Source organism: Thunnus thynnus, chromosome 9 (genome assembly GCF_963924715.1).
Source record: "Thunnus thynnus chromosome 9, fThuThy2.1, whole genome shotgun sequence".
NCBI lineage: Eukaryota > Metazoa > Chordata > Actinopteri > Scombriformes > Scombridae > Thunnus > Thunnus thynnus.
This window is the reverse complement of record NC_089525.1, coordinates 6,383,568-6,401,824: the sequence shown is the minus strand read 5'-3', so window position 1 is coordinate 6,401,824 and position 18,257 is coordinate 6,383,568. Positions and strand designations below refer to the sequence as shown.

Sequence of the window (18,257 nt, the reverse complement as noted above, 5' to 3'; positions counted from 1 at the left end):
TTGCACTGTTCATTTACTGCCTTTTTTTACAACCTAATTTTGTGGAAAGGAGAACAGGAACAACAGGTTATGGAGAGTCCATTGAGAACACTTCAAGTGTCTCAGTAGCTCAGCTTTATCTCTGGGGAACACCCACAACTCCAGGAGTGATGTCCAAATTAGGAAATGTGTGTCATGTAGCAGGTGGATGTGACTCCCCTCGTTAAGACCTGCTGATAGACATAACAGCAGAGCAGAGGAGAGAGACTGAGATAGCGATGTAACCAACCTGTACGCTGGTATTTGACATGTTTGCTTACTTACTTCCCGAAAACAAATAATTTTTTAAAATACTTGTATGAAACAAATATTCATAAAAAACCCCACTATTTGTGCTTTGCCGAATAACATGTTTGTATTTGGGCACACCCCTAGTAAGAATAAGTTTTTACTTACTCTTTTAGTTCTCTTTACATAACATAACTCAGATCTTTAAGTTGTCTGAAGTGACATTTTATAGTCAACCCCATTAATGATTTTGAGTTTACTGTTCTGAACTTTACTGCCATGACACGATTGCCTAAATACAGTTCTTTTATACTTTAACAACTTAAAATTAATGATACACCAATGGCCTCAAAACCTGAAATTTTGAGGCCATTGGTTTCCTGACTTTTATTAAGTCAACTTATTACAATTCACAGTGTATGCATCCTAGCATGTCAGCCAAGAGGTTAAAGATGATATTTTTGTACCATGCACTTCTGACATGTAAACCCTACAAGTTGTGATATATGAATTTTTAAGAAGTTGTGCTGTCACGCAGCAGAGAACCCAGCAAAGAACCCAGCATTTATGGCAGATCCAGGGTCAGTTTTCCATAATACATTATTTAAATACTTAACCTACAGGTATTCAGGATGGTTCCAAATTAACACTGCACTATTATGGCTGAAGATGAAACTATGACATGTTGAAATTATTATATATATTAAGGTGTTTAGGGTTAAGGGCTAAATTATTGCACAAATACTGTAATTGTGGTATACATGTCAATGCTGCTTGACAGACCTGCCGTCCCTACTTATAGCTGTAAAGCTATGATTTGACAGTCGATGTTCTGGGGAGGGGTTGGCAAATGTTCAATTGAAGACTGGTTCATTATACAATTGTTTACAGTAAAACATTATCTATATGAAAATGTGAAGTCTGGCGCCAGAAGAGCTTTGTTGGTGCCAAACAGAAGGGCTGTGTCACTTTAGATATACGTCACAGCTTCTGCAACTGGGATTCATATAGACACTCAGATTCATTTCAATGAGAACTGTGTTCCTGTTTGGAGGGAAAGTTTCAATCCAAACTGCAAAACAGAAATGTTCTTCAGAAACAATGTGCTGATGCAGGAAGATTTGGTTAGGTTTGTAAGTGTGTGTGTGTGTGTGTGTATGCATGTAGTGTTGTAGCCTCTCCGACCTATCTGCAGAGCAGTAATTTTATCTTAGTGCATACGTTCTTATCTCTACAACCGAATAGCACACACACACACACACACACACACACACACACACACACATGAATGCACGCACCTGACTGCCACTAACAGTCTCCTGTGATTACACTGTGTTTCTCTCCTAGGACTTGCACACACACACACACCAACACACACCTGCATGCCACCAAGTAATCGCCTCCTGTGATTACATTGTGTGTTCCCTCGGGACCTATACACACATGCTCCAACACACTCACACACACAAAAATGCGCACGCTGCCATTTTACCCAGAGGAATAATCTCTGTGGCTGGTATTTAGAGTGAGTGAGTTTCCTCTAACTGGATTACTGCGGCCACTCCTGCTGCTGTCACAGGGGAGATAGAGTAGCTATAGGGCTGGAAAGCTTTCTAGTGATGGGAGAACGTCTAGAAGAGGTGGGGCAGCTGTGGTCAAATCCAACCTTGATCTGAAGTCACAAATTTGAACGATCTTATTTTAGATATGTTGGATTTAAGTCTCTCAGGGCATGTCCACAACATTCTACTTTTTTGCCATAAGAGTGAAAGAAAAAGCTGTTTCAATCACATTTTGTGCTGATCATGAAAACAGTTAGCCAGACACTTTCTTTGTATATGAGGACAACTGTAGCTGCAGTACCTGCAACAATCAGCAAACAGTTATAATGTGCAACTCCTTAACTCTCCTAAACTCTGCAGCAACTTATTGACCCTGTAGCCGGAGTAAAAACTCTTAAAGAGGACATGTCATGCTCATTTCCTGTATTTATATTCTGGGCTCAACTGGAATATTTTTGCATGATTTACAGTTCAAAAAAATCCTTATTTATCTTATACTGACCCCTCTCCTGATGAGCCCACTCTGTTCTGATTGGTTAGCTTCCAGAAGTTGCTCCTCAGCAGACTTCAAGCAGTTCCAGAAGCTACGTAAGCAAACAGTAGTGGAAAGATTTTGCTTATTTTTCTCATTCTTTACTTGAAGAATCATCTAAAATACATCTGTACATATTCAAGCACAGATCTGATCCGAAAGTATGAGAACAGACAACATGAGCAGCCCATGGAACAACCTTAGCAACAATCCTAGCAACAAAGGCTACTGAATGGATGGCTGTTTGTGGGCATGTGCCAACAATCTGTCGTCATCACAAGGATGAAGTAGAGGTAACATTGTACACGAAGCATTTAGATCAAGCTGAAATCCTTTCTTTTGACTTGCAGGGAGCATTTTTGTTCACCTCATGTTTTTGAACTGACATCATAACTGTATAAAACAACAGATAATATGTCCCCTTTAAGAACTTCATTAGAGCTGTGGTTTTCATATAATCACTTGAAATTCATCAACACTGATCAGTCTGTGACAAATGCTGATTCGAGCTCCTGCAGTACACAATGTGTTTACTGCAGTGTGTTTTTCATTGTACATTTTAAAGCACTTCATTATAAGTGTTGCTTTATCAGTATTGGACAGATTGCCATAAATGTTGCTGTGGGTATTCATAGTCTCCAGGAGATGATTCTTAATTGTTTTGGTGAACCCACAATCTTTACTCTTGCACAACTGTAACATCAAAATTTCTACTTACACAACAAGTATCTCATCTCTATACAATCACATAATGGCCAGACATACATGAATGAGTTCCTTTACGATTACCAGAGGAAGAACCCTCTTCATTATAGATACTACATGAAGTTTCCTTCCTTTGGTGCGACCCTCGTGAGAGAATATCAACTTTGCACACAAGAAATCTCACTATATAATATACAGATTGCCTTGAAAGCAAAAAGCAAAATCAGCAGTTCCATCCAGTGGTTTGGAACATAGAACACTGCAGCCTCAACTAGCAGTTGTTTTCTAGTCTTGTTAATTTCAATAATAGCATAGAAAGCATCTTTGAAGATATGAAATACAAGCAATAAAGGATACATACAACAGTGCAGAAGAAGCCTTTCACACATGCCTTTTTTTAACAAGAACTTCTTTCCTTTGACCTTACAACTTTATGATAACCAGCATAAAAAATGAAACACATAATGAAATGTGAATGCTGTAAAATAAGCATTAAAAATAACAACAACAGTGTGAACATGACCTTGAGTCTCATTTTTTTTTTTTACTAAACAAACAGGATCTGATGAAAAATGGCAGCACACGATGTCTTCATTTAGAGGCATTTTATGTGGACCAAGGATGTTTCAGCATGACGTCCTTTCTTGTATAGTCAGACATACCATTGTAGTGCTGGAAGAAATTTTCAAAGTGAAAAAATGGGGACAAACCAACATAAAGTCACTTTGTACCAGCTGTGTAATGAAAGAAGAATCTGTATTCCCTCATGAACAAGACAACACATTGTGATTTCTGTCGGATGGTTAAACAACTACATGTAAAATTACAAGCTGACAAGATGATATGATGGTTTAAATGTTACCTCGTTGACTGAAAACTACCAGGACCTTCTCTCCCTCTGTAACCCATTTTCCCATTGTCAGCTTACCTGCCTCAAAATATACAAAAATAAATAAATGAATCGAGGAAGGTGCACCCTGCTGTGCCCTCCTTTTTTTTATTTGCATAATTCTACATTGATAAACATGGTTTAAATGAGCTTTGTTTTTACTGTGTCCATGTAACCAGTACATGTATCTGGCAGCATACATGTCATATAAGCATTTTTTATTCATTACTTCTGTCAGAAAAGCTCTTCTGTGATGTTAAAATAATTGTTATACTAATGGTTATACAGTTGTTTGTGGTGGTATGGATTCTGTGTATGGAATGCGTATGCAGCATGCTGAAGATTCAGCTAGGAGAGCAATCAAACCCCCAGGGATGTACAGAACAAGAGAAGCAGACATTAATCACTGAGATATAAAAAATACATCATTTCAAGAGACAAGCCTACAGAAACATATGGTAGATATTGACAGATAAGGAACTGAAGAGAAGTGAAGGAGGAGGGGGTAAACAACATACAGTTGACAGCATTGAGCAGGCAGGGGTGAGGCACCTGCGGCTTAAATAAACCACATGTTTCAATGATATGAATCATCATTCCATGTTGTGTATGGTTTCTGTGTGCTTGCTCTCCTCAGCAGTACATTTTACCCATTGTCCACGGCAACAGCAGCATTCTGCAGGTGACTTTGGTCCATGTTTGTCATCTTGATTTAAGCAGCAAGGATGATGTAACCACATTCATGCTTGGTGGCGTGTTTGACTAAGATTCAAAAGCAATGCCAGCAACTCTGTGAAGGTGTACTTTAGAGTAAAAGGCTTACTTGCTAACATGCTCACAATAAAAATGCTAACATGTTGATGTTTAGCAGGAATAATGCCAAATTCGTGAACACATCTTTTCCAGAACGGCCTCCACAATGTGAAAATCTGAAAATGCTGGCTTGGCATTGTAGTGTGTACTAGGGGTGGGACAAAAAAAATTGATACAGTGACATATTGCAATATTTATACTTGCAATATGTTATTGATACACTGGTGCCAAGTATCAATAAAAAAAAAACATAGGACTGCTCAAAATTGATTCAGCTATTTTGACTTACCACTATCAGAGCGCCACTACCCTCCGCCTCCATATGGAGGCACTGAACAGACTGGTGACGATCAGATGAACAGCAATTGTAGGTGACAGCAAAGAAGAAATGCAAGCAAAATAACCAGCCATGAGCTGCTGCTGTCAGACTAGTGATGGGCAAAGCAGTTCTTTTCCAAAAGATTCGTTCAATAGGTTTGTTCGCCAAATTGCTCACTGAATCATTCAGTGCTTGACCGGAGCTCCGGCTGCGTAGTCGTACTCACTGATCTGAAACACGGCCGAACATTCAGTTCAGCTCACGCACTAGTGAACTGAGAATGGTTGTTCCTGAAGGATAAGCCAGTGAGAATTTAGCTGGATAAATAAAGATACTGTTTGTAAACTGAAAGCTGCTATAACAAAGTCCCACCCTATTATGTATATAAATAAAATAAAATATGTATATATGTATATTTTCACAACACTTAATTATTACATAAAATATTTGGTACTACTTCCTACTTCGAGACTTCAAGACATGAGAGGGAGGGAGAGGAGCGGGCTTGAGTGACTCAGCGACTGTCTATCACTCACTGTGCACGTTCAGTGAACAAATCACTGAACATGCACCGTTCCCTCGCAGAGGAAGGATCTAAGACAGTCTCAGCCATCCGTTAATTCATATTGCTGGTTTCACCACGCATTGTAAACTACGAAAGGTGGTGAGATTTAAAAAAAAAAAAAAAAAAAAATCATGGATTGTCAAACATAACCTAGCTCATTTTAAATTTATTTGAAATCTAATGAGTACAGATGTAGCAATTTTGTTTATGCACTCTATGATACTATCCCATCTCTCATATTATGTCACATCTTGGTCTCAGGCAATCAACACAACTCCATAAACTCTATAAACAAACACTGAAGGTACTGGATAATCTATCCAGTATTGTTAAGAAGCCTGTAAACAAGACTAGCTCAAAACCTGGTGTATGGCTGGACCTTGTTTTATTTAGAAAAGACACATGTAGTGTGTGGAAATTGACAGTAAGACAGCACACAGATCCTCTTCTCACGTACATGTCACATGACACAAACAGGTGTTATTTGGATAAACTGACCACATCTTGGAATCTAAATGGTTACCTTCTCAACTGGAAAAATATTAAAACTTAATGAGGTGACATATTAACATTCCTACAGCACCCTGTTTACCAGTGTGCACGTGTGAAACGTGACTGTGTCTGCGGACCCTCTGTGGGTTGGTGCTCCTGTCAGTGTCGGAGCCTCCATGTGAGATGCTTCGGTCAGTAAATGTGCTTTACTCAGTCTCACTGAGAGGCTGAGGACTGTGGAAGCACTGTACACTGTTTGCCCAGAATCATTTTGAAAGAGCGATGGCCAATTGAAAAACTCCATTGGAAAACACTTGGGCGTCCAACCAATGATGTTACCTCATCACTCAGTCAGTGACTCAGTAACTCAGTGATGAACAGACATTGGGAGTTATAGGGCTGGTCTGTGGCTGGTCCAGCCAACAATTTGTAACACACTGTAACAGTGGCACAAGGTTAACAAGAGCCTCCACTAGATGGGACAGTTACATTAAATTTCAGTTTACAAAGTTTAGCCAGACTGCTTTTTCAGTCAGGACGACCAGGTTGTGGAACACCTTGCTGATTAGTATCAGAGAATGCAGTACTTTGGATTTTGCATAAAAAAATGGCTAAAAGAAAACCAGTCATACATGGCCTTTGTTTATTCATTTATTTATTATTTTTAACACAGTGCTATGCACTGTATTGGATTTTAGATTATGTATTGCCTTGTAATGTGATGTAATTTTACTATGCTTATCTCCCACCGAGAGACTGCAGATGGAAATATCTGGTGAAATATACAGTATGTAATGTTTATTCCCTGTCAAATAAACTAAAAAGTGTATGCAACTAATTTTCAGGTTTGATTTTCATTTTCATTTTGATCCAAGCAGAGCCTTCATGAGGATAGAAAGGAGAGGGAGGTTGCCCTGTGTATACTGTAATCCCTTGGATGGGCGGGTCAGCTGACGTTGGCCAGGTGAGCAATATTATTGCAAACAATAGAGAAATTATTTGACGAAAATCAGTGAAGATGAAGATCTTCATTGATTTTCTTCAATGAAGATGAAGAGCTTAATTGAAAATTTACTGCAGGTTTCCAGCTGACGAACCTTTGATGAACTGAGCTGATTTCTCCTCTCTGAAATGATCTGCCCCGTTTAGCTGAAGACTCTCTCTGAAGTGACAGATGTGGCCACAATGCAGAGTCTCTTCTTCATAACCTCACACAGCTGGGGATAAACCACTCCTTGACTTTGCCAGCACATGAGGGGGTTTGAGGACCTGGGCACTAGAGGCTCCTCCACAAATGCACAGATCTCCAGCACAGAATCTGCTGGTGGATTGCGAGTGTTGGTCACAAGCCCAGAGACCTGATCATTGAGGTCTCTCCAGATGACACTCCTGTGTAGAGCTCCCTTCTTGAGCTGCTGCTCCCTCTTCTTCTCCCTCAGACTGTTGGTTGGGGAATGTCACCCTCGCTGCAGCATTGCAGAGGCGTTGATAGGTCATATCAGTGGTGTCCTCCTGAAGGCCTTTCTTTTGAACCTGGGGTCCATTGCTGTGGAATCTGTGTGACATCTGTGAGCAAATGTTGTCCACTATTTCCCTCACAGGCTCTCTGGGGTTTCTAGCAGCTCATTAGGGATTTGCAGTTCACTTATGCAGACCTTTTGCCAGAAGAATCACCTTTGAAGCAGTCACATAAGTGAGAGAAAGAGAAAGAAAGATTAGGCCTCTTAATAATAATAATAGTAATACTAATGATATAAATAATAACATGAATATTGGTATTGTAATTACTATTAATAATATTAGTGCTACTAGTAGTAATAGTTATATAATAAGCATATTCATAACCATTAATTTGAAAAATAGCAATGCACAAGTTCAAGTTAGTTTTTTTATTTTGATTACCGTGACAAAGATATCACATCTTAGCTAGGAACCAGTAAGCTTAAGCCTTTGAAGCTCCTCTGAAGTCAAGTTCCCATGGTAACGACCTAGGTCAAGCCAGACAAGCAGTAGTCTAAAAGCTTGATTGACAAGTTCAAGACTTTGTTTTGATGTGACTGTGCAAGTGAAAATTAGGCCGTCAAAATCAAAGTATTATCAAGTGACAATGTAGTAATAACATTAAGATATATCTGCAAACGGCAGTGATCGGGATCATATTGAGAGCATTTGACTTAATATGATCTCAATAAGCATTTAAAAACATACCACATACATGAATTGCTACATTGTTGAGAAGATGACTTACTGACTGCACCACTGAGGACATATGGTTCTCCACACACCTCACAAGTTCAGGCAAAGACATCACATGTGCAAAACTGGCATTGTCAAATACTTTGGTGAAATTTGTTTAAAAATTGGATGAAACAGAAAATGTTGTGCATACAGTACATATTACAGCAAGATATTGAATACTTAATGTTACTCACTTCTCTGCTGAAAAGTCCTTGGTGGCTTCATTGTGGCCGTCACCCTTGGAGCAGTTGCTTCTCACACTGTGCTTTTTGGTGAAGGGCTGCACAGCAAATGCTCTCCCTCTGGCCGGTGCATAGAGAATGGAGAATAGATCAACATGCAACTTGGTAACAATAGCACAACTATTAAACGTTGATACTCAGCAGTGGTGGAAGCATTGGACTACAGTTTGGGCAGCTTGGACTACAGATTCCAGCATTGATGGTGAAGCGTTCACTTGCCTCCAGGAGAGAGAGAGGATAGTATCACTTCTAAGTATCACATTAGAAGACCGTGGCAACAGTGTAAAAATCAGTATTCTGCTGCTTGACTGCATGACAGTGTGACATCTGGATGTTATAATGGCTCTCAGGGTTGAAGTTATAAAAGTTTGGTCTCTCACTCTTAGCGGGTGTGACAGCAACAGTGGCAGCAGCAGAATCAGCAAGACCACAGTTCTTTGCCTTGACGGAGCCTTCCCGATACGGAAGGAGAGACCTTTTATTTACCAGACGGGAGCTGTAGAAGCAGATTTTTCATTTACCAAGGTACCCAAAATAACTTCTTCTGCTGCGGAACAGTCTACGTCTGGCTCGAAGCAAGACGTCCGGAGAACAAGAGAGAGCTGAAGGCGCCGCAAACGACAGCTTCTGTGACATCTAATGAACAAATGCTGATTTGCGTCGAAATCCAAGTGTTGACAACAAGCAAAACAAGCAGTCAAAAGCGGCACAGCGGGAGCAGAAGAGGTGAATGTGGAACTGACAACATCAATGAAGCGCTTTGTTTGAAGTGCCAAACATGATTGGTGTTTATATGGATCATATAAGCTGACACGCTGCAAAGGAAAAGGAATTAGGTTTTGCTTTTTTTTGTTTTCCAGAACAAGGAACAAAGGATGCTTCAGTTGAATAAACATGAATAACCAATCTTGGAAATGCCTTATTTTTCTAGTCAAGGAAGGTAGTTTTAAGAGTTGGAAAGGTTTTTTTTTATTAAATGTATAACATTATACAGTATTTGTATGTATGTGAGTCCTTACACCTGGATGATATCTGAAGCAGCTACAAAAAAGACACAGGGTCTGTCCATCACCAATAAAACTACTTTTATGCCATTCAACATGTCATACGCTGAGGAATTCATGTTGTTGAATGCATCGACACAGAGATAATACACACAATGGTTCCCTAGTCTGAGGTCTCAGACAGCAAAAAATGAATGTGTATTCATTCAACCTGTCTGTGTCTGGTTGGGGTATTAGGACTGTGTGTGTGTGTGTTTGTATGTGTGAAGCACATACAGACAATGAAAAGAAAAAAGGGAAGAACAAAAAAGACAAATGTGAGGAAGCGACGGCAAGCCACACTGGGAGAAGAAGTAACAGAAAAATGACAGACAGTGAGACTGGAGGGAGAGGAAAATGAATGTGATTGTGACAACACTGAACAAGACGCTGGATATATTTTGAAGATTATGATGGTCTCTATTCCAGACCTCATTTATTTTTGTTTAGGGTGTCACATCCCTTCTCTAAGCACCTTTCATTGGTACCTTCTTTATCGATTTGTTTCTTACTCTCCCTGACCGTCTCATTGCCCTCAAATCCTTTTCTTTACAGTCTTGCAATGGCCAGCCTCTCTTTATTAGATTCTTTCTATTCCCCATCACAATGCCCAATCCTTCACTGTCACTCTTGTCGTTTTGTCTGCCGGCCTCTTTGCTGATAAATCACTGAGTGCAACCTCAGAAAAATGCTTCATTTTGATTAAGTCATGTCACATTTTGGCCCCTGAATTTCTGCCAAATTATATATAATTTTCATCAACACTGACCAGCAGTGCACCAACGATAATATTCAGCGCTATGTACTGAGAGCAGAAGACAGACTTTTGATTTTTTTTTTTAGATACTGAGTCTCATTTTTCTTGGTTTGGACATATTTTTTCATCAGTTTTCATAACTGTTGTCACAGTTAATTGCTGAAACGTGAGAACATGGCAACATCTACTTATGGCAGTTGTGTGCATAGTTTTCCTCCGCAATGATGAATAATTACGCACAGTTAAGAAAATCAATTATAATGAACCTTAATCATTCTTCAAGGATGTGGTACGTATGTTATTTTCTAGCAAATACATTATGATTAAATTGGTTATCATGATTTCCATAACAATGGTAGTGTACTGAAAAGAAAAAATCCTAGAAAGCCCTACAATCTTCTACAATTTCCCTCATACACTACGATTGAGAAAAAAAATTTCTCCTCTCCCTTTTCACTAGGCCCTGGTTCCCAACATTGCTAGCGTTTGATGTATTAGATAATTAATTTCAGTCCAATTTCTGTTAATTTATCAGTCATGTTACACAAATAATGAAATGCAGGTTGTTCAGTTGAGTGTTTTGGTGAAAGGCCTCAGTCCAGGCAGTTTTGTGATGGTGGGCAAATCATCTGCTTAATCAGTGATAGTGACAACAGGTGTGCGTCATTGGCTGCACTACGCAGTGAGTCACTGCTCTGTCAAGTTGAGGTAGGAGGGATAAAACTGTTCTGTATAATTTGGTGCACTCATGGTTGTGTGTGTGTGACCACTGGACATTGTGATTGTCAGCAGCAATAGAGAAGGTCTACATCAGTGTTGAGAGTGTTGAGTACATATGTTTTGAGAGCTTGGTATCAGTCTAGCTCATCCTGTGATAACCTGTGTAGATGGTACGTTCCAGTTAAGTGAGGCTGCTTTCCTTTTGCTTTGGCTTATGTTATTTTTGCTGAATTTCACGGGTTCATTTTTGCCTGTTTCGTTAAAGTTTTTGTTAATAAACATCACCTTTTTATGATTTGATCCTTATTTTTTCCTTTGAAAGTCAAAAAAACTGTAAAAGTGGGGGGACTTAAATAGGATTTCAAAAGTGAAGGAGACATACACCCACCCATCCTTAGTTTAAGTGACTTTGGCTTTCATAAGGGAGGACAAACACAGTGCTTGACATTGGATACTTCATGAACAAGTAGGAGGTAGGAGATGTCTGATCTTTTCACATAATATCTGCTGTCTGCACTAACCTAATCTACACACACAAATAAGTCAACCCATATATTCACAAAACATCAATATCAAATCAGCCCACACCCACGACTCATGAAAACATACTGCCACTGTTGATCAATCATGTTACATGCATTGTTTACAGCAGATAAAGTCACACACACACATTTAAATGCCTTAACTGACAGGATATTGGATTTTACATCATTCATTATAGAATTTCAAATATAATGGTTGATTATTCGTTAATGTTATTGATCCCCTTAACTTAGCCTTCAGAGGTCAGGGGTCAGATTCAACTTTGTATAAAAACTCTACTAAAACTGTGTGTATGCACAAAGTCACAAATACGCAGACACATCTGTGATCTCTGTCACTATAAAACTAGGCACACATGCATGAGCCTTACTTCCACTCTCACAGTACTGTAAATGAATGCAGACACAATTTTAACCATTTTCATATCAATATGCAATATCAGCCTAAGCAGATATAATGTAGATAAAAGGCTGGTTCAAGCTGCTGGATGTCTGCTGTTTCCTTCAGTGAGATTAAGATTGAAAGGCACCTCAAAGGTATGTTAGGTCAGGTCACAAGGCCCAGTGCGGGGCCTCTTGATAGGTCAAAACATCATTTAAGATGAATACCGGGCTTCCGGCCCACAGTTGTAAAATTACAACAACCACTTTTAGCTCTCCTAAAAAACAATCTGTAAATTTTTTTTTTTTTTAAAGACCCCATTTACATAGTCAATGGGTCCTATTGTTTATCCTCGCAATGCGATTAGATAGTAAATGTGTTTATAGGTCTGGGTATCTGGCCATGAACTCACACTACCTGGAAACTTTCCTTGAAGCTCATCTCTTGGTTTTACTGGACTGGATTTCTCAAGATTCAAGTAAGTAAAATGCTTTATTTTGTGATTATTACAATGTCTAGAACATGTAGATACTTAGTGATTGTGGAGCACATTCATCAAATTTGATTTGGAGCTTGTTATGTCTATGTTATAATTCTACAACGCTGGGTTAGAGTGGTAGTCAAAATAGCATGTGCACCTTACACATGACATAGGGACATTGCACTTCTCACATGTTCACATATGGAAGAAAAAATACTAATAGAAATATAAGGTATTTGATGAATTACTATAACTAAGTTCAAGATGTGTTTTTTCTGATAATATTTTGAGTTTAGACCACAATTTAATAAATGAATGAATAATTTCTGGTTGCAGTATTTGAAACTGTATCTGTATCTTATCAGTTACAAAAAATACATTTAACTGATCCTGGGCTTTTTTGGGCTTTGTTTGTGCCCAAATAACTACTTGTGGCATTAGGCAGAAACAGGTTCTGAATGTTTTGGGGGACGGTTGCTGCATTGTTCAGGAACAGGTGAGAATGGTCCTGAGTGAGGGGATGTAAATGTTGTGGGGGGATGCGAGTAGTCCGTTAGGTATGATAAGTGGGGAGCTTAATAGGCTGGTCAGACAGTATTGTGTGAATTTAGTGGAATGTGTAAATGAATTAGGATTAATTTTCACTGAAATTATTTAGCCTGGAAAATACTTAGCTCTCTATCCTGAACACTTGGTCCACCTGCCTATTCCTTCGGGTTATCTACTACAATATAACACTCATATGCATTATCTATACTGTACTTATTTATTTATTTTTTTACTGTTTCCATTTCAGAATGCAACCAGCAAAGAGAGGTTTATTCTTCAGTGTGCAGGATGTGATTGTTGCCATCCAAGAATCTGAGATAGAATCTGATGACACTGATGCAAGTGATGGAGAGGCAGATGGAGATGCCGGTGAAATGGACAAAGAAAACCAGAAACCTACTGACTGCCCAGCTAGTGATCATGTGGACATCAAGCCCCAACCGAGTAAACAGACCATGCCCCGTGACCGGTATCGCTGGCTAAAAAAGGATTTCATCAGTCCCAATACTGATTTTTCTGGTCTGGATGTCACCAATTATGCCGTTTCCCTCCACACACCACAGGAGTACTTCCAGAAGTTTGTGTCAGAAGACATGATTGAGGCTCTGACAAGAAACACAAATGAGTACAGCTTTCAAATGAAATGAAATGTCTATAAACACCAATACAAAGGAGATTGAGAAACTGACTGGCATGTACCTGAAGATGGGCCTAACGCACATGTCTGGAGTCCGTATGTATTGGGAGACAGACACACGGTACCCCCCCTGTTGCTGATGTGATGCCATGCAACAATCTCATGATTCCAATCTCCGCTGACATCATTACATTTTGTAAACAACTTGACAGTGTCGGAGACGGAAAAGAAAGACAAACTCTGGAAACTCAGACCGTGGCTTGATTCATTCAGAGAGAAATGCCTGAAGGTGGTACCAGAAGAGCACAACTCCATGGATGAGATGATGATTCCTTTCAAGAGGAAATTCAGCAACATCAAGCAATATATGCGAGGCAAGCCACACCCATGGGGATTCAAACTGTGGGTAAGAACTGGAATCTCTGGCATGCTCTGTGACTTCGATGTATACCAAGGCAGTGTCAACGGAATACAAGCAAAATCTGAATTTGGATTGTCAGGTGATGTTGTGATGAAACTTGCCTCTACATTTCCAGAAGGGCAGAACTACAAGATCTATGCAGACAACTACTTCACTTGTGTCCCATTGATAGGCAAGCTCCTTGATCATGGAATTCATTATGTGGGAACAGCCAGGAAGGTACGCCTACCCAACTGTAACCTTGAAGATGAGAACAGCTTAAAGAAAAAGGGGAGAGGAAGCTTTGACATCAGAGTGGAGGGGAACCACAACATCTGTCCTGTCAAATGGTATGACAACAGGGCGGTCACACTTGTGTCGTCCTGTGCTGGACCAGAACCTGTGCAGAAGATTCAATGCTGGGACAAAGTCACCAAAACCTACACTGAAGTTGAGAGGCCTTACATTGTGGGTACCTACAACAAATACATGGGAGGTGTAGATTTGCTGGACTCATTTGCAGCCAAGCACAAGTTCCCCATGAAATCCTACCACTGGTACATCTACATCTTCTGGCACACCATTATCCTCGCTGTGATCAATGCCTGGCTCCTCCACAAGTGGGACTGCAAAGCTCTCAAGATTTCTAAGAAAGAGATGCTGAACAGGAGACAGTTTCAGGCACAACTAGCATCCTCTCTCATCCTGGTGAGAATATTTACCATTTGTAATGTTTTCAATATTTCACTGTTTATATTATTTTTGACTTGACTTGTATTTTTGACATGTATCTTAGTTGATTCTGTTCTACTCCAATTCAGGTGAACACAACTCTCAACACACCAAAGAAAGGGAGACCATCTTCAAGCAATGGGAGCCCAGTAACACAGACAGTGACATCAAGGAGCCCTTTCAATGCTCAGAAGAGACCGCTCCCAGGTCATTGGAGTCCGCAAAATGGGGCCCCAGCCAAGAGGTCATCTGTACACCCCCCACTGGATGTACGCAAGGAGGACCTAATTCTTTTCAGTTTTGTAAATACAATTTTATCATTTTTTTATTAATAAATTAATATTCATACACAATATGACTGTTGTGTGATTATTATTCTTGATATTATATTGTTATGGGGCTAAATAAGCAATCAACCCTACAAATGAACCCTTAGTTGTTCTGTATATTTGTTCAGAGAATGTGAGTAAGAATCCAGAAATTCTGCTCCCAGCTAAGCTCAACGTTGTAATATTACAACATTTCCCTAAAAACTTACTAAAACGTAAATTTACTTAAATTTCTGCATCAGAGGCCTCGTACAACAACATCTGAAAGGTGAAAAACATTTTTGCTCATTTTTTTCTATATTTGGGCTTTACAGGGATAGGAATGCTGACCCATATTTTAGTGTGTATTGATAACAATTGATAAGACAAGGTATAAAAAAAACTTTTTGGCATTTTATACAAACTGCTTCATCAAATGGCTGCAACTAGTGATTATTTTCAGGAATGGTCAGTCTGTTTATTGTTTCTACAATTAACTGATTACTCATTTAATCTCAAATTTGAGAAAAAAAGTGAAGTGTCAGTTTTTTTGAGCCCTAAGTGATGTCTTCACATTGCCTGTTTTGTTTGTCTAATAGTTCAAACTCCAACTATATTAAGTTTACAATGATATAAAACAGAAGAGCAGCAAATCCTCACATTTAAACGGCAGTGACCAGATAATATTGGTATTTTTGACTGATAAATGACACAATATAAAGCAGTCTTTACATCTGTCAATGAAACAAATGAGAAAGAAGACACGCAATTCCACCAACTTGCATTGGTGAGGTTCTCAAACAGCACCAGAGCGGCTGTCATTACATTACTGTATGTTACCATTACAGTCGGCTGTGTTTGTTTATAGCACCCATATCATAAATTGACCACATGGACCTTGAAGCCATCACTTGCACTGATATCTGGCCACAGGTTTCACCATGCTCCCCCTGTTATCCAAACACTGGAATATACCTCCATTTGTTTCTATGTGTTAATTTCCAAAGCCTCTGGCAATGAATGGGTACAGCTGGTGCCTCCTTGCTGGCCTGTGGTGCTACAGATGCCTCCATGTGCTGCCAATCACAAACTGTGTCACTCACTCTACAGGGAGGGATTATTGACATATAAATTATGCTTTTTGGGTTAAGGATTCCTTTCAGCAACCTTAATCAGCAGTGATATGTTATCATTTAACTATATTCAACCTAATGACACAGAATATATAATAAAGCACTCCCGCTCTCCTCCTCTTTCCAAGCCTCTACTGGCGTCTTGACATGTGAGTGTAGTAAACCTCCCAGAACCTTTTTTTTTTTTTTCAGCCTCTTTCCATCTCTTGTGTTTCTCTCTTTCATTCTCTCTTGTCTCTATCAGTGTATGTGGTGACATATGGTCAGTGGTGGAGTGTAGGAAACCTCTTAGCTTTCTGCCACTTCACATTACAACTGTTACTGACAGATAGAAAGGGTTACACACACACACACACACACACACACACACACACACACCCCAGGAATGCAGAGATTTTTCTTCTTGTTGCCACTGCTGCCCCAACTAACATCAAACATTCAACAGCCATAAATATCTTGGTGGCTCTCCATCTTTAGAGCTTGTAACAAGGACTGCGGAGTCAGTTCACTTATATTTAAGTCAAAAATATATGTCAAATAAAAGCAGTTTTTCACTTGGCTCAATGCAGTTTCTCCACTTTTTGAAGGTTAAATCATCAATTGAAAACAATCTTGAAATAGCACAGTTGTTTTTTTGGGGGAAAAAGAATAAGGTGGATTTTTGAAGAAGCTTTTAACATCAATAAATCATTACCATGATAATGTCGAAACATTAGTGTAATTACAGTGAAAAGAACATTTCAGATGTTTGACAGCTTCTCCTGCTACACTGCTACAGCATTTCAGAGCATAATGCTCATGATAAAATCACTGTCATAATGTTTAAACATAGTTTACCGATCACATTTTTTATTGTGTAAAATATATAGAGTGGTTATGTAACATAGCACCTTTCAAATGATTACAATGATCTGTGCTTTTCTATATGGAAAATCTGGTGAAGTATGTGCCTTTGCTACCACAGGGGGTGCCAAAGTTGCAGATGTTTAAATTCAACACATAGTACCTTTAATTTTTTGTTTTGCATATTTGTTGTCAGCTTTTCAGCACCTTTTCCAGTTATATAGAATTGCAAATAAACATTTTTTTTTCTCAGAGACAAGATGGAAAACAAGGGCAAACCAATGATTTACTATATGATAGTTGATTATAGTTAAATATTAACCTATAATTATTATTTTTTACCATCTTATAATCACAGCCTTCAAATATGAAAAGGAATTATTCAATAATTTATCTTTTGAGGATAATCCACTACAGAAATTGATCAAGATAAAATAATATCACTGTGAAACAACATTTTGGGATCTCTCTTAGTTACATTTCCAGGTCAACATTTACAATCTGGGTCTCTACTGGCATATTTTTACATGATTAAAAAAACTGGCTCTTAATGCAGCCCCTCAGTTCAGCCTCTGTCTCAAACAGGCCGTTTTAGCTCCTGTCTCTTTAAGGCCCCCCTACTGAGGAGCCCACTCTGGTCTGATTGGTTTTCTTCTGGAAGCTACATCAACAAACAACAGTAGTAGGGTTTCACTTTTTTCCCCCTCGTTCTTTACTCGAAATGGCAACTTCTCAAATACATCTGTACATGTTTGAGCCCAACATCTCTGCTTTCACTGTCAGTGTAAATGTATTCAGATCACTCTGACATAAAAGTAATGACAGCAGCTGATTTATGTGCAAAACATAAAGCATAGATCATAGAGTGGTTGAACTGTTCAGTGATGAGATGTCACAAGAGTGACTGTAAACAAAAGTAAATATGAGGAAGATACTGAACACCTACCAGCTCACTCATTATATATTATCCTCATACAGTGTGGCTCTGGATTGCAACATCAGAAAATCATCCAAATAGTTAAATATACAGCAATATATGTAAAACTCTGTCTGCCAGTTTACCTTGGGAAATTTCATCCAATGCATGGGTGAGAGAGATAACCCTC

General features: G+C 39.0%; 1 protein-coding gene across 1 annotated transcript; it reads left to right on the top strand.

Annotated features, from left to right (window-relative positions):
* The first annotated feature begins 13,346 nt into the window (after positions 1-13,346).
* Positions 13,347-15,199, top strand: LOC137188863 (piggyBac transposable element-derived protein 3-like). The gene is made up of 3 exons (XM_067598440.1): positions 13,347-13,723; positions 14,009-14,843; positions 14,957-15,199. The coding sequence occupies exons 1-3, from the start codon at positions 13,347-13,349 to the stop codon at positions 15,197-15,199; spliced, it is 1,455 nt and encodes a 484-aa protein (XP_067454541.1).
* Positions 15,200-18,257: the final 3,058 nt, after the last annotated feature.

Bases quoted from the DNA above. Each gene is read 5' to 3' on its own strand.
- LOC137188863 (XM_067598440.1), top strand. From the start codon at position 13,347: ATGCAACCAGCAAAGAGAGGTTTATTCTTCAGTGTGCAGGATGTGATT. The intron at 13,724-14,008 runs GTACAGCTTTCA...TGATTCATTCAG, and splicing joins CTGACAAGAAACACAAATGA to AGAGAAATGCCTGAAGGTGG. The intron at 14,844-14,956 runs GTGAGAATATTT...ACTCCAATTCAG, and splicing joins TAGCATCCTCTCTCATCCTG to GTGAACACAACTCTCAACAC.